This window comes from Capricornis sumatraensis, chromosome 4 (genome assembly GCF_032405125.1).
Source record: "Capricornis sumatraensis isolate serow.1 chromosome 4, serow.2, whole genome shotgun sequence".
Classification (NCBI taxonomy): Eukaryota; Metazoa; Chordata; class Mammalia; order Artiodactyla; family Bovidae; genus Capricornis; species Capricornis sumatraensis.
In genome coordinates this window covers 26103819-26117107 of record NC_091072.1, presented here as the reverse complement: position 1 = coordinate 26117107, position 13289 = coordinate 26103819, and the positions used below count along the sequence as shown (strand labels likewise).

The 13289-nt window shown below is 39.8% G+C and overlaps 1 protein-coding gene across 2 annotated transcripts in view; it reads left to right on the top strand.

The window, feature by feature from the left end:
* The window catches only part of ASAH1 (N-acylsphingosine amidohydrolase 1), a 28754-nt gene extending 17163 nt beyond the window's left edge, over positions 1-11591 (top strand). Inside the window, exons 4-14 of one of the 2 annotated variants that reach the window (XM_068970349.1) lie at positions 215-301; positions 985-1063; positions 2661-2735; positions 3580-3625; positions 4337-4481; positions 5228-5282; positions 5412-5493; positions 8966-9097; positions 9198-9321; positions 9730-9786; positions 11001-11591. In XM_068970349.1, coding sequence (XP_068826450.1) covers positions 215-301; positions 985-1063; positions 2661-2735; positions 3580-3625; positions 4337-4481; positions 5228-5282; positions 5412-5493; positions 8966-9097; positions 9198-9321; positions 9730-9786; positions 11001-11090 — 972 coding nt within the window. In that variant the 3' untranslated portion in view covers positions 11091-11591. The remainder of the gene's footprint in view (positions 1-214; positions 302-984; positions 1064-2660; positions 2736-3579; positions 3626-4336; positions 4482-5227; positions 5283-5411; positions 5494-8965; positions 9098-9197; positions 9322-9729; positions 9787-11000) is intronic. The other variant, XM_068970350.1, reaches the window with a different exon arrangement.
* Positions 11592-13289: the final 1698 nt, after the last annotated feature.

Genomic DNA, 13289 nt, shown 5'->3' with positions numbered 1-13289 from the left:
AGTGCACAGGTCTTAGGTATACAGATCAGTGTGACATAATGACAGTTATGATTACTGTGATTTACAAAACAGGGCTAATCATTTAGTAAACATGGATGTACATTAATTACAACCCTTTTCTGAAATGGTCTTCAAATACTTTTCTATATCAAGATTAATGTTAAATATCAACACTTCCTTATGTCTCTAATCAATTTTTAAATTTATCTTTCAGCTGAAAGTTATAATAAATTCCATGAAGAATATAACAAATGCATTTGTGCCAAGTGGAAGAATTATACAGTTAGTGGATCAAAAGTTGGTAAGAAATATTATTTCCTACAGTAAATGTTAAAGACACACACGGCCAAATATACACACATTTCAGCCAAGGCTCTATACTTATTTAAAGGCATAATTTGACAGCCTCTTCTAAGGAACTTGGACAACTTTGCTTTTATTTCAGACTACTGTTAAAACCTCAGAGGGACTTAAAATTCTGGCCCTTGGTAATATTACAAGACATAAAATAGCATGGTAAATTTCGGCAGTTAGTTGCTCTTTAATGTATTTATAAAAGACATGGTTTGTGGATGAATATGCCATGGGGCAACTAAGCCTGCAGGCTGCAACTACTCCAGCTGCTGCTCCAGCTGCTACTCCAGCTGCTGCTCCACCTCCTGCTCCATCTGCTACTCGAGCCCTCGCACCTAGAGTCCATGCTGCACAACAGAAGCCACTGCAAGGAGAAACCCTCGCACCGCACCTAGAGAGTAGCCCTGCTTGCCACTAGAGAAAAGCCCGAGTGCAGCAAGGAAGACCCAGCAAGGCCAAAAATAAATTAATCAATTTTTAAAAACACAGGGGTTTTAACCCCTTAGGCAAAGAAAAATAAGCTTTGATCACCTATTGTGGCAACAATGGCTAGTACAGAGTGTATGTAAAAGAAGCAAATCTCAAAGCCACAGTTCAGGTTGAATGATTGTTAATGTGTTTGTTTTTCAGCCTGGTCTGCTTGGCAACTTCCCTGGCCCCTTCGAGGAGGAAATGAAGGGGATTGCAGCTGTTACTGAAGTCCCTTTAGGTAAAGTTCACTGCAGTTTTACGAAATTTAATAAAGTACCCCCAATTTTTTATTGGAGTATGGTAATGCATACAGTGAAGTACATAGATCTTAGGAATACAGATCAATAGAATTTTTAAAATCTAGGAGTGTGTGTGTCTCAGTCATGTCCGACTGTAGCCTGCCAGGCTCCTCTGTCCCTGGCATTTTCCAGGTAAGAATACTGGAATGGGTTGCCATTTCCTATACCAGGGGAGCTTCCTAACCCAGAGATCAAACCCATATCTCCTGCATTGGCAGGTAGATTCTTTACCACTGCACCACCTGGGACTCCCCATGCATATATGCATTTAATCACAACTCAGAACAAGATAATACAGCAATCCAGCCTGCTCCATTCTGCACGATTCTGAACCTCTTGGTAACCACTATTTAGACTTCACCTTAGGTTAGTTTTGCCTCTTAAACGTTGTACAAATAGAGCCAAACGATATGAACTGTTGTCTGGTTTTTTGCACATACCATTATAGGTAGTAGGCTATTGTATGACTAGGATATTTGTCATTTCCACATTTGAGTTATGAACATTCTTGTTCATGTTTTTTGATGGGCATGTACACTCATTTCTCTGGGATATGACCTGGGTTATAGGTTAGCCGAGTGTTTAGTCTCGGAGTTTCTGCCAACCAGTTTTTCAGAGTGATTGTAACCATTGACAGCGTAGTATTGATAAAACCTTTTTTCCACTTGCTGATTCTCCATGTGATAGTGTCACTCTCTTTTATTTGGGCATTTTGTTGAGTGTGTTATATTCACTCTTATGGTTTAATTGGGGCTTCCCTGATAGCTCAGTTGGTATAGAAAGTGAAAGTCGCTCAGTCGTTTCCGACTCTTTGAGACCCCATGGACTATACAGTCCATGAAATTCTCTAGACAGGAATACTGGAGTGGGTAGCCTTTCCCTTCTCCAGGGGATCTTCCCAACCCAGGGATCAAACTCAGGTCTCCTACATTGCAGGTAGATTCTTTACCAGCTGAGCCACAGTTTCAGTTGGTAAAGAATCTGCCTGCAATGCATGAGACCTGGGTTTGATCCCTGGGTTGGGAAGATCCCCTGGAGAAGGGATAAGCTACCCACTCCAGTATTCTTGCCTGGAGTTCCATAGACAGAGGAGTTTGGCGGGCTCTAGTCCATTGGGTCACAAAGAGTCAGACATGACTGAGCGACTAACATAAGTGATCTTCGCCTACCCCCAAAACATAATTCTCGTGCGTTTTCTTCTCTGTGACTTTTGTTTACTTTTTACATACAGGCCCATGGTGTATCTTGAATTAACTTGCATATGGTATGGGTTAGGGATCAAAGTTCAAGATCTTTCCAGTTGACAATACTGTTTACTAAAAAGGCTGTCTTTTCCTCAGTGAAAAGTGCCTTTGACAGAGGGAGAGACCCCTACCCCACCAGCCATGCAGGCTCAGATTATCTGCAGACACTTAACATTTGCCCAAGCAAAACCTCAATGATGACGATAGTTACACTTTTTCTTAGAAAAGAATTTTCCTGACAATGTCACGGTTCTGCATATTGACCAGAAATTTTCCTTTTTTTTTCTCATAGGAGAGATTATTTTATTCAATATTTTCTATGAACTTTTTACCATGTGTACTTCAATAATAACAGAAGACAAAGAAGGTAAATGAATGTGCGCTGGGGCAGGGTGGGTGGTGCAAAGCACAAAATAGAAGAAAAATCTTGAAATAAATGAAATCAGAACTTGTAAAATACAGACTTGCTATGCATATATGTGAATGTTGCATAGGGTATTATAGACCTTGATTAAGTTTTGGAAAGTGAATTGAAAACTGTTCTTATTTTAAAATCACTGTGATGGCTATTAAAGTTTAATTTTGGCATGCAGACCTCTCGCACAAATTGTTTCAGGACTGAAAACATTCTTACTTTCCCTCATAGGCTACTTATACCCGTATTTGTGATTTGATCTAAGTGCTCACAGGGGCAGAACAGAGTTTCTCCCATCATTTTCCAGCCAAGGAACCCTGTGTAGACCAGCTTCACTTTTCCACATTTTTCCTGACAAGTCCTTAGATTACAAGGCCCAGGGTGATGTACCCCAATTCACTGTTATTTTTTGACCTATACTCTGGGTATATCTGTAGGTGACAATCCCTGAAGGGTAGTGTGTTGGTAAGTCACATTAGGTGAGACTGAGATAGCTTCGTCTGAGGAGGACAGTGTCACGGGGAACCAGAAAACACGGCCACTGATCTTTTCCCCATCTTCTAATCTTACCTGGAGCCCTGGGCTCTCAGGTACTGAGGGGGAATCTGGCCAGTATGACAGGGACAGCCTTTTCATCTTGTTAAGGCTTGTGATGTTAGGTGCTACTTAATTCATACTGTTGAATTGAATAGTTAGGAATATCACTTAACCAAAATTAAGTGTCCAGCTTTCGTTTAGAATCAATCGTCCCGTCATAATTGCTGTTACATGTCACTTCTGCTTGCTTTCAATTTAGGTCATCTACTACATGGGCGAAACATGGATTTTGGACTATTTCTTGGGTAAGTAAAAAAAAAAAAAATGTGGTATGTCTCAATCCCTAAGAGTAGGTAGTATTACATTGATGAAAAAGTTAAGTACCAAGTCATTCCCAGACTGTGACCAGAAAGGAAGACCCTAGATTCTTTAGTTTTGAGACCAGATTAAGCATGCTCCTATTCAGCTGAGAGTAAAAGAATAGCATTCTATTTCATGCGTCCTCTTTACCTTCCTGAAAAAAAATATGACAGTGCTTTGTAATTGGAGACCTAAATATTATCTGGGATTTGCTATTTATAGGCTGTGTCATGTTGGGGGAGTTACTTAACTTCTCTGATGGAAAATGGAAGATAAAACTTACCTGTATTGGAAAATCCTTGTGAATATTGATCATTGGGGATTAGGTCAATAAGGCACCTGTTATAATATCTGACCAGGCTTCCCTGGTGGCTCAGATAGTAAAGAATTCACCTGCAGTGTGAGAGACCTGGGTTCAATCCCTGGATTGGGAAGATCCACTGGAAGAGGGCATGGCAACCCACCCCAGTATTCTTGCCTGGAGAATTCTCCTGGACAGAGGAGCCTGGCGGGCTACAGTCCTTGGGGTCTCAAAGAGTTGGATACGACTGCGCGACAAAGCACAGCACACAGCACAGCATAATGCCTGACCAGCGTCATCATACTCATCCTTATTGTCACTGCTATTAAATGTCACTGAAATTTGTCTTTTGTAGGTGGAATATAAATAATGATACTTGGGTCATAACTGAGGAACTAAAACCTTTAACAGTGAATTTGGACTTCCAAAGGAACAATAAAACTGTCTTCAAGGCAACAACCTTTGCTGGCTACGTGGGCATGTTAACAGGATTCAAACCAGTAAGGAATCTGTTGTTACCAGATTTTACAGGTAGCTCTGTATGAATGCTGATCTTCTCAGGTGGCTCAGATGGTAAAGCGTCTGCCTACAATGCCTACCATGTGGGAGACCCGGGTTCAATCCCTGGGTCGGGAAGATCTCCTGGAGAAGGAAGTGGCAACCCACTCCAGTATCCTTGCCTGGAAAACCCCATGGATGGTGGAACCTGGTAGGCTACAGTCCACGGGTTCCAAAGAGTCGGACACGACCGAGCGACTTCAATTCTGTGTGAATGATGGAGTCTAAGGAAATGAAAACCTGAAAAGAATATGAAGCCCCAGTTCGTCCCATCGTACTTCTTGTTACCTTTAGCTCATAAGGTAGAGACGAGTAGGAGGAAGTGAAGATTTCTGAGCCTTTTCTGGAGATAAAGCCCATGGTGGGTCTCTAGGGCTGTGAGTGTAAACCCTGGAATCTGGCCATGGCTCTGGCCCTCAGGCAAGTTAGTCATTAAGTCCTTGCACTTGAATTTCCTTGTTGGAAAAGTGTGGCCAATAACATCCATCTACTTATCTCACACACTGGATGTGAAAAATGCTTTGAACTTCTAAAAGTAGTATCATGCCTTGATTTTGTTTCCTCGCCCCCCCACACCCCAAAGTCCCCAGTCTAGGCCCTGATATAACAGTATACAGAAGAGCACAGTGAGAGGGCCTTATACAGGCTGGTGGAGGTTTCTGACCACACTGCTTTGCTTTCTTTCCAGGGACTGTTCAGTGTTACGCTCAATGACCGCTTCAGTATAGATGGTGGTTTTATGGGTAAGTAGAGAGCTCTTAAATGGAACGAGAATTTCATAGCTGTTTTAAGAACAGCTAGGCTGTGCTTTCTGATTAATAGTTTAATCTCTTCTAGGTCCTGTGACACTGTGTGTGTTTTATCTCTTCTAGGTGTCATGGAGTGGATTTTGGGAAAGAAAGATGCCCAGTGGATAGGGTTTATCATTAGATCAGTTCTAGAAAATAGCACAAGGTAATCTGTTTGGTTGCTTTATTATCAGATTTTTTATTTTTTAAATTTTTCCTTGAGGTATAATTGACATATTAGTATAAGAAGCGTACTACAAAATGTTTCGGTATTTGTATATATGACCTAATGATCACAATAAGTCTAGTTAACATCTGTCACCACACAGTTATGATTTTTTTCCCTTGTGATGAGAAATTTTAAGATTTCTTTACTATGAAACTTTCAAATATTCAGTATAGTACTATTAACTATAGTCACTATGATGTACATGACATCCACAAGACTTATTTTATAACTGGAATTTTGTACCTTTCGACCCCCTTCACCCATTTTACCCACCTCTCACCACCCTGCCCCCACCTCTGTCAGCCACCAGTTTGTTCTCTGTACCTGTGAATTTTTTTATTTTTTGTTTGTAGATTCTACGTGTGATCACATGGTATTTGTCTTATTTATTTAATTTAGCAAAATGCTCTCAAGGCCCCTCCATGTTGTCACAAATGGCAAGATTTCATGCTTTTTTATGGTTAAATAATATTCTATTGTATATATACTGCATTTTCTTTATCCATTCATCCTTCCTTAGGTTGTTTCCATAACTTGGCCTGTTGTAAATGATGCTGCAGTTAATGTGGGAGTGCGAATATCTTTTTGAGTTAGTGTTTTCATGTCCTCAGATCATTACTTAGAAGTGGGATTGCTGGGTCGTGTGGTGATTTTAGTTTTTTGAGGAACCTTCATACTGGTGGTTCCGTAGTGACCGCACCAATTTACATTCCACCAAATGCCCCAGGGTTCCCTTTTCTCCACATCTTGGCCAATACTTATCTCTTGTCTTTTTGATAATAGCCAGTCTGACAGGTGTGAGATGGTCCTTATCCTTGCTTTGGTTTGCATTTCCCACCTTCTCATGCACCTGTTAGCCACGTGTATCTCATCTTTGGAAAAATGTCTGTTCAGACCCTCTGTCCACTTTTTAATCAGATTGTCTGGTTTTTGCTATTGAGTTGTATCAGTTCTATATGTATTTTGGATGTTAAATCCTTATCAGATCTATGATTTACAGATATTTTATCCAGTTCAGTAGGTTGACTTTTCATTTTGTTGAAGGTTTTATTTGTTGTTTAGAAGTTTTTCAGTTTGACATTGTCCGATTTGTTTATTTTTGTCTTTGTTACCTTTGTCTCAGTGTCAGATCTAAAACTTATGGCCAAGTCGTGTCAAGGAGCGTATTACCTGTTTTTCTTTAAGTGTTTTACGATTTCAGGTCTTAGGTTTAAATCTCTAATGCATTTTGATTTTTGTGTATGGTGTGAGGTAGTGGTTTGGTTTCATCCTTTTGCATGTAGCTGTTCAGTTTCCCAAACAGCATCTTTTGAAGAGATTGTTCTTCCCCAGTGTGTATTCTTGGTTCCTTTTTCATAAATTATGGGCTGTTTATTCTCTTTCACTGATCAACGTGTTTTTATGCCAGCAGCATGGTTTTGATTACTGTAGCTTTGTAATACGGTTTGAAATACAGATGTTCTTCTTTTTTCAAGATTGCTTTGGCTATTCATGGCCTTTGTTATTCCATACAGATTTTAGGATTGTTTGTTCTATTTCTGTGAAAAACGCCTTTAGAATTTAATAGAGGTTGCAGTGAATCTGTATAGATTTTTTGGGATAGTATGGACATTTTAATATTGATTCTTCCAATCCATGACCATGGAATATCTTTGTTTGTTTGTGTCTTCTTCTTTCATCAGTGTCTTATAGTTTTCAGTGTCTTTCACCTCTTTGGTTAAATTTATTCCCATGTATTTTATTCTTTTGGATGTGATTGTAAATGGGACTATTTTCTTAATTTCTCTTAATGATGTTACTAGTGTATGGAACCACAACTGATAGTTGTATACTGATTTCATGTCCTGAAACTTTACTGAATTTATTATTCCTAAAATTTTTTTTTTCATGGAGAGTCTTTATTATAGTATTATGTCATCTGCAAATAGTGACAATTTCACTTCTTCCTTTCTGATTTGGATACCTTTTATTTCTTTTTCTTGCCTTATTATTCTGGCTAATACTGCCAATACTATATTGAATAAAATTGGTGAGAGTGGACAAGTTTGTCTTGTTCCTAATCTTAGAGGAAAAACTTTTAATTTTCACTATTGAGTATGTTAACAGTGGGCTTCTCTTATATGGCCTTTAATTATGTTAAGGTGTGTCCCCTCTGCACACACTTTTTTGAGATGTTGAATTTTGTCAAATGCATCTGTTAAGATCATATTTTATCTTTCATTTTTTTAATTCTTTAATTGGAATTGCTTTATAGTGTGTTGTTTTCTGCCATATGACAATGCAGTTCAGCCTTAATTATACATATATCATCTCCCTCTTGAACCTCCCTCTCCTCCCCCAACCTAAGTTATCATAGAGCACCACACTGGGCTCGCTGTTATACTGAAGCTTCTCACCAGCTTCTACTTTACAGGTGGTAGTGTGTACATGTTGATGCTGTTTCTGCATCTGTCTCACTTTCTCATTCCCTCACTGTGTCCACAGGTTCATTCTCGGTGTCTGTCTCTCCCTTCCCTCCCTGCAGATGGGTTCATCAGTGCCATCTTTCTAGATTCCACATATATGTGTAATTTGTTTTTCTCTTTCTGACCTACTTCACTCTGTATAACAGGCTCTAGGTTCATCCACTTCACTATAACTGACTCAAATTCATTCTTTTTTATGGCTGAATAATATTCCATTGTATATATGTACCACAACTTCTTCATCCATTCATCTGTCCTTCATTGTTTAATGGGTGTATGAAATTGATTAGTTCGTGGATGTTGAAACCATCTTTGCATCATGGTACATGAACCTTTTAAAGTAGTTTCTTTTAAATGACTAATATTAAAATACTACTGAGCTGTATCTTCCGTTGAGAAACTATTTCAGAATTTCTTAGGTGAACCTTTGACACTAACATGGAATTCTGCATGTTTTTGTGTGTGTGTGTTTACAGCAAGAAAATTACTTATTTAAAACGTGCTAGGGATAGTGTATCTGTGAAGGGCATCTGTGAAGTTTTCTTGGTAGGCAAACAATCCCCCACCCATACATTGAAAATCCATTTCCATTTTTGATAGCTCTGATTTTCAAGTAATAAAATAATTTATATTATTTTCCCTAGTTCTGTTGTTGAGTGAAAGGTATATAGACTGTAAGGGTAGATGATCGTTTCATTTGTCCTTCACGTTTGAGGGAACATTTCAGATCTGTTTTACTGTGAGGAGCGAGGGACTAGATCTCACTGTTTCACTGTGAGGAGCTTCACTGTGAGGAACAAGGGACTGTTTCTCCCTGAGCCATTGTTCACTATTCTTTTTAGAAAAACATGTTCCTCAGATGTCTTCCCTTAGTTTCCACAGCTAAAAGTTTCCATTTCAGGTTAACTAAAAGTGTTTCCTTTGTTCTAAATGTTTCTTTATAGTTATGAAGAAGCCAAGAATATATTGACCAACACCAAGATATTGGCCCCAGCATACTTTATCGTGGGAGGCAACCAGTCTGGGGAGGGTTGTGTGATTACACGAGACAGAAAACAGTCTCTGGATGTATATGAGTAAGTATATTTGCTCAAGCAAAACAGAAACTAAGGCAGAGACAGACACATGCGTGGGTTTAAGGTGTGAAGCCTAAGAGAAATCTCTCTTTGTATCTAGACTCGACCCCAAGCAGGGTAGATGGTATGTGGTACAAACAAATTATGACCGATGGAAAAATCCCTTCTTCCTTGATGATCGCAGAACACCTGCCAAGATGTGTCTGAACCGGACAACCCAAGAGGTACATTCCCAGTGTCATAGAGAGAAACGGTGACTACTAAAGATAATCTCCATTCTAACATTTTTCATTGCCCTTTAAAGAATTTATAAACCTCCTAACAGTCATTGTCTCTGGACAGTTTCCACTGAGTTTTTAACATAAAAAGCAAAATTTCGCTGTACTTTTCCCTTGTTAATGGTGGACACCACTCTGTGGAGTTGAATGTCAGGAATTCAAGAGGGGAGGGAGAGAAAGAAAGCAAGCATGCTATATTAGAATCATCACCTGAACAGTGACCCGAGGGAAATTCTTTTATGGGGGTTAGGGGAGGCTGATTGAAGAATATCTTGGTTTAATGACCCATTTGTGTGGATAAAGCTGCCAACATCTGCATTTAATGTACTAAAAGTAAATATTTTTGTGTTTTAGAATATCTCATTTGCAACCATATATGATGTCTTGTCAACAAAACCTGTCCTCAACAAGGTATCTTTTTTTTAATATATGTACATATGTGTGTGTGTATATATATTCTTTTGATCTTAAGAAAAGAATTTGATCCCATGTTTTATCTTTCCCCTTTGTCTTGGATCAGTCAGAGCTAGAATTCCAAGTCATGTTCAGCTTAAGGCTACTTTTTAAAATGTTTTTGTGTGACCAAAACTGTAACTCTTGGGGTGTGACAAAGAAGTTGGTCACTGCAGCTTGATCTCCAGTTTGGTCAGAGAACTATTTCCAGCTTTACTTACATGGCATTTGGATTGAATTTAGCATGTTATTAGTGACTTCTCCATCCATGAGGAGTTGAATGCTGTATGCTGCAACACCTAATGCTAGACAAAAGGAAGTCTGAAGTCTATTTTCAGACAGCTTTCTTAGTGGATTAGATTTTTTTCTTAAACGTTATTATAGCCTTTCCCCTACTCTTTAGCTAAAATATGCGAAAGTCTTCTGATCATCCAGTTTGCTAATAGCCCCCCTCTTGCGTGTTTCTGATTCCTCTAATTTTTCCCATTTGTTCCTTGCCTTCTTTTGCTGAACCCTAAGATCAGTGTGCCTCCGTGAGAACCTGGCTCCTGAGGGAAGCTTTCCCTCTGCCCACTGACCCCAACGTCTCATTTTGCCCACGCCATCTTTGCTTGAGTTCACAGTTGGGTTACTTACAGATTCTTGTGTGAGTTGGGTGTGTACCTTCTAACCTGCATGTCTGTATAGTTTCCCTCACTGCTTGAGAAATGCTTCCAGGATAAGGAAAGCCAAAGCTACACTCTTTATTCTCCACAGTACACCACTGGTCTTTGCAGAGTATGCATTGAGGAGCGTTAAGTGAGCCTTAAAGCATTGTTTGTGAAGCAGTATACAGCACAGAATTAAGACCTTGTAAAGAACTGAACATTCTCTGCCACACCTGTTTAAGACATGGTAATGGTTCTATTGAAGTCAGTTGTTTTCATTATTATTGACTTATTATGTGGACCTTTTGTTTTGTGTCTTTACACACACACACATAATCCACTATGGGAAGCCTGGCGTGCTGCAGTCCATGGGGTCACAAACATTTCAGACACAACTCAGCAACTGGGCAACAACAAATTTAATGTTAAAAAACTTCATAACCAGTTCCATAAAAAATGCTAATACAAGTAGGGTCATCTTAGAACTGAAAACATCCTTAAAGTAAAAGTTGACTTTTCTTTCAGCTGACGGTATACACAGGCTTGATAGATGTTACCAAAGGTCAATTTGAGACGTACCTGCGGGACTGCCCAGACCCCTGCATAGGATGGTGAGCACACACCTGGCCTACAGGATGCACCCTCTATGACGTCGGGACGGGAGCTCACGTGGGGCTGGGTGGAGTGGTGTCTGATCTCCTTCCAGAGACTCAGGGCAGTTTCTCTTTGAGGTGTGAGCTTGTCCTGCTGAGTATGTTTATAGTTCACAGGCTGTTTTTGTCATAATGTAGGTGATTGCTATGTAACAGATAACTTCTTTCAGTGAAGTACAGCAGTCATCCAGAGTTTACTGTGATTCATTTTGGTCTGACATTTGGGGGCGGGGATAGGCAACTAAAACTGTAGTGGGACCCTCCATGGAATAAAGCCAAGATTCTCAGGAGCACTGAACCCTGTACCTCTATCTGAGTCAGTTAAACAGCCCCTATTACTTAGTTTTTCACTTTTATCTGCGTATTTGTGGTATGTTTTTGTCTTTTCCTCCTGGCTCTAACTACTATTAAAGTCAATACACCATTGTCTTTGCTGTGACAGCTGTGTATTTCACTAACTTTGATGGGATGGGCATGAGACAGGCATTCAGCTGTACGTTTCTCTTCATGGACATCACCTTGATTCTGAATAGAAGGTGGCACTAGTAGTAAAGAACCCACCTGCCAATGCAGGAGACATTGAGATGCGGGTTCAATCACTGGGTTGGGGAGGTCCCCTGAAGGAGGGCATGGCAACCCATTCCAGTATTCCTGCCTGGAGAATCCCATGGACAGAGGAGCCTGGCAGGTTATGGTCCATAGGGTCACAAAGAGTCAGACACAACCGAAGAGACTTAGTTAGCATGCACAAGTAGTACCTTTTGGGGTTCTTGAAGTAGCCAGTATGCAAGGCAGCCTTTTATACTCAGAATTGAGGTGTTTCCTTTCTCATAATTAGCCTCCAGCTAACCCCAGAAAGTTATTAAATTTCAAAAACAGTCCCAGGTTCTGTGAATCAACAGTAAATAAGCAGGTCAAAGACAAATGGAAAATAGGAGATGAACAGTTACTTAACTCTTCGTAAGCATCATTGAATACATTTTTTGTTTGTCCTTGTGCTCAGTATGTATATTTTTAAATGTAAATTCCTAAAAATGTTTTACAGAAATCAATCTATTTATAAGTGCTAATAGAACTTGTTAACCTTTCATATTTTCATAATCAATTTTGAAATGTATGCAAGCTGGGCAAGACTGTAGCCACTTCATTTCTGTATAATGTCAGCTGTCTTCATGACATTCAGTAGTCCCTGGAAGAAGTATCAGTCAGCAGTCATGTACACTGATTCAGTGTATATGTACGTGTCGGTTTGAGGGTGGCAGCTATGGAGAAATCCAAGCTGAGTATATTTAACATTATAGGGTTATGTAAGTGGGTTACTGAACTTATGACTAAGTGATCACAGTCTTACATGACTCAATGTAATTCAGTGGTTATCAACTTAGCGTGTAGGTGTCCAAAGGCAGCTTCCCCCAACACAGGAGGTGCTTCCACCACACTGCAGTGATGAAGCAACAAGAATTACAAGAGGTTGTGTGTTAAAAACAGGATTTGATTTTTAAAGATCCTCTGTAATTTACACATTTCATAATTTTTTAAATAGAAACTGTCATGAATTTTTCATGAAGTCCCATGTCCCCTGCAGTTTACCTCAGCGTGTCTTAAGACAATGTCATTTTCTCTGTGTGCCACGACCTGAGAAAACGGGAAAGCAGCATCACAGAGCTCTGGATGGAAACCCGGAGGCCTGGCTCTGGCTCTGGATCACCCAGTGGTGCGGCCTGGGGCAAGCCACCACGCCTTTCTGCCCCCTCTGACCTGCCCTGTCAGGTGAGGGTTTAAACCCAATTTTCCCCCAAGGTTTCTTCTAGCTTTATGAATCCACACTTAAACTGCATCTCACGTTAGCAGGCAGTTAGGGAGCAGTTGATATCCAGGTGCTGCTGGAGATGTCAGAACTGTTGTAGTTTTCTTTATTCACACACATAAGTGGATGAATCTAATCAAACATTTTCTTAATAAATAGTTCAAAATAATGATGACACTCAATTTGCAAGAAGCAAATTAACGTGCATTGTTAAAAGCAATTATGGCAGTAGCTCAGATGCCTCCAAACAGCCTGTCAGTTGCAAATAGTTATACACAGATAACACCTGGATAACATGTATATCTTACACATAGGCGGTAAATATGTTTTGAAAACATGTAACTCCTAAGTTCA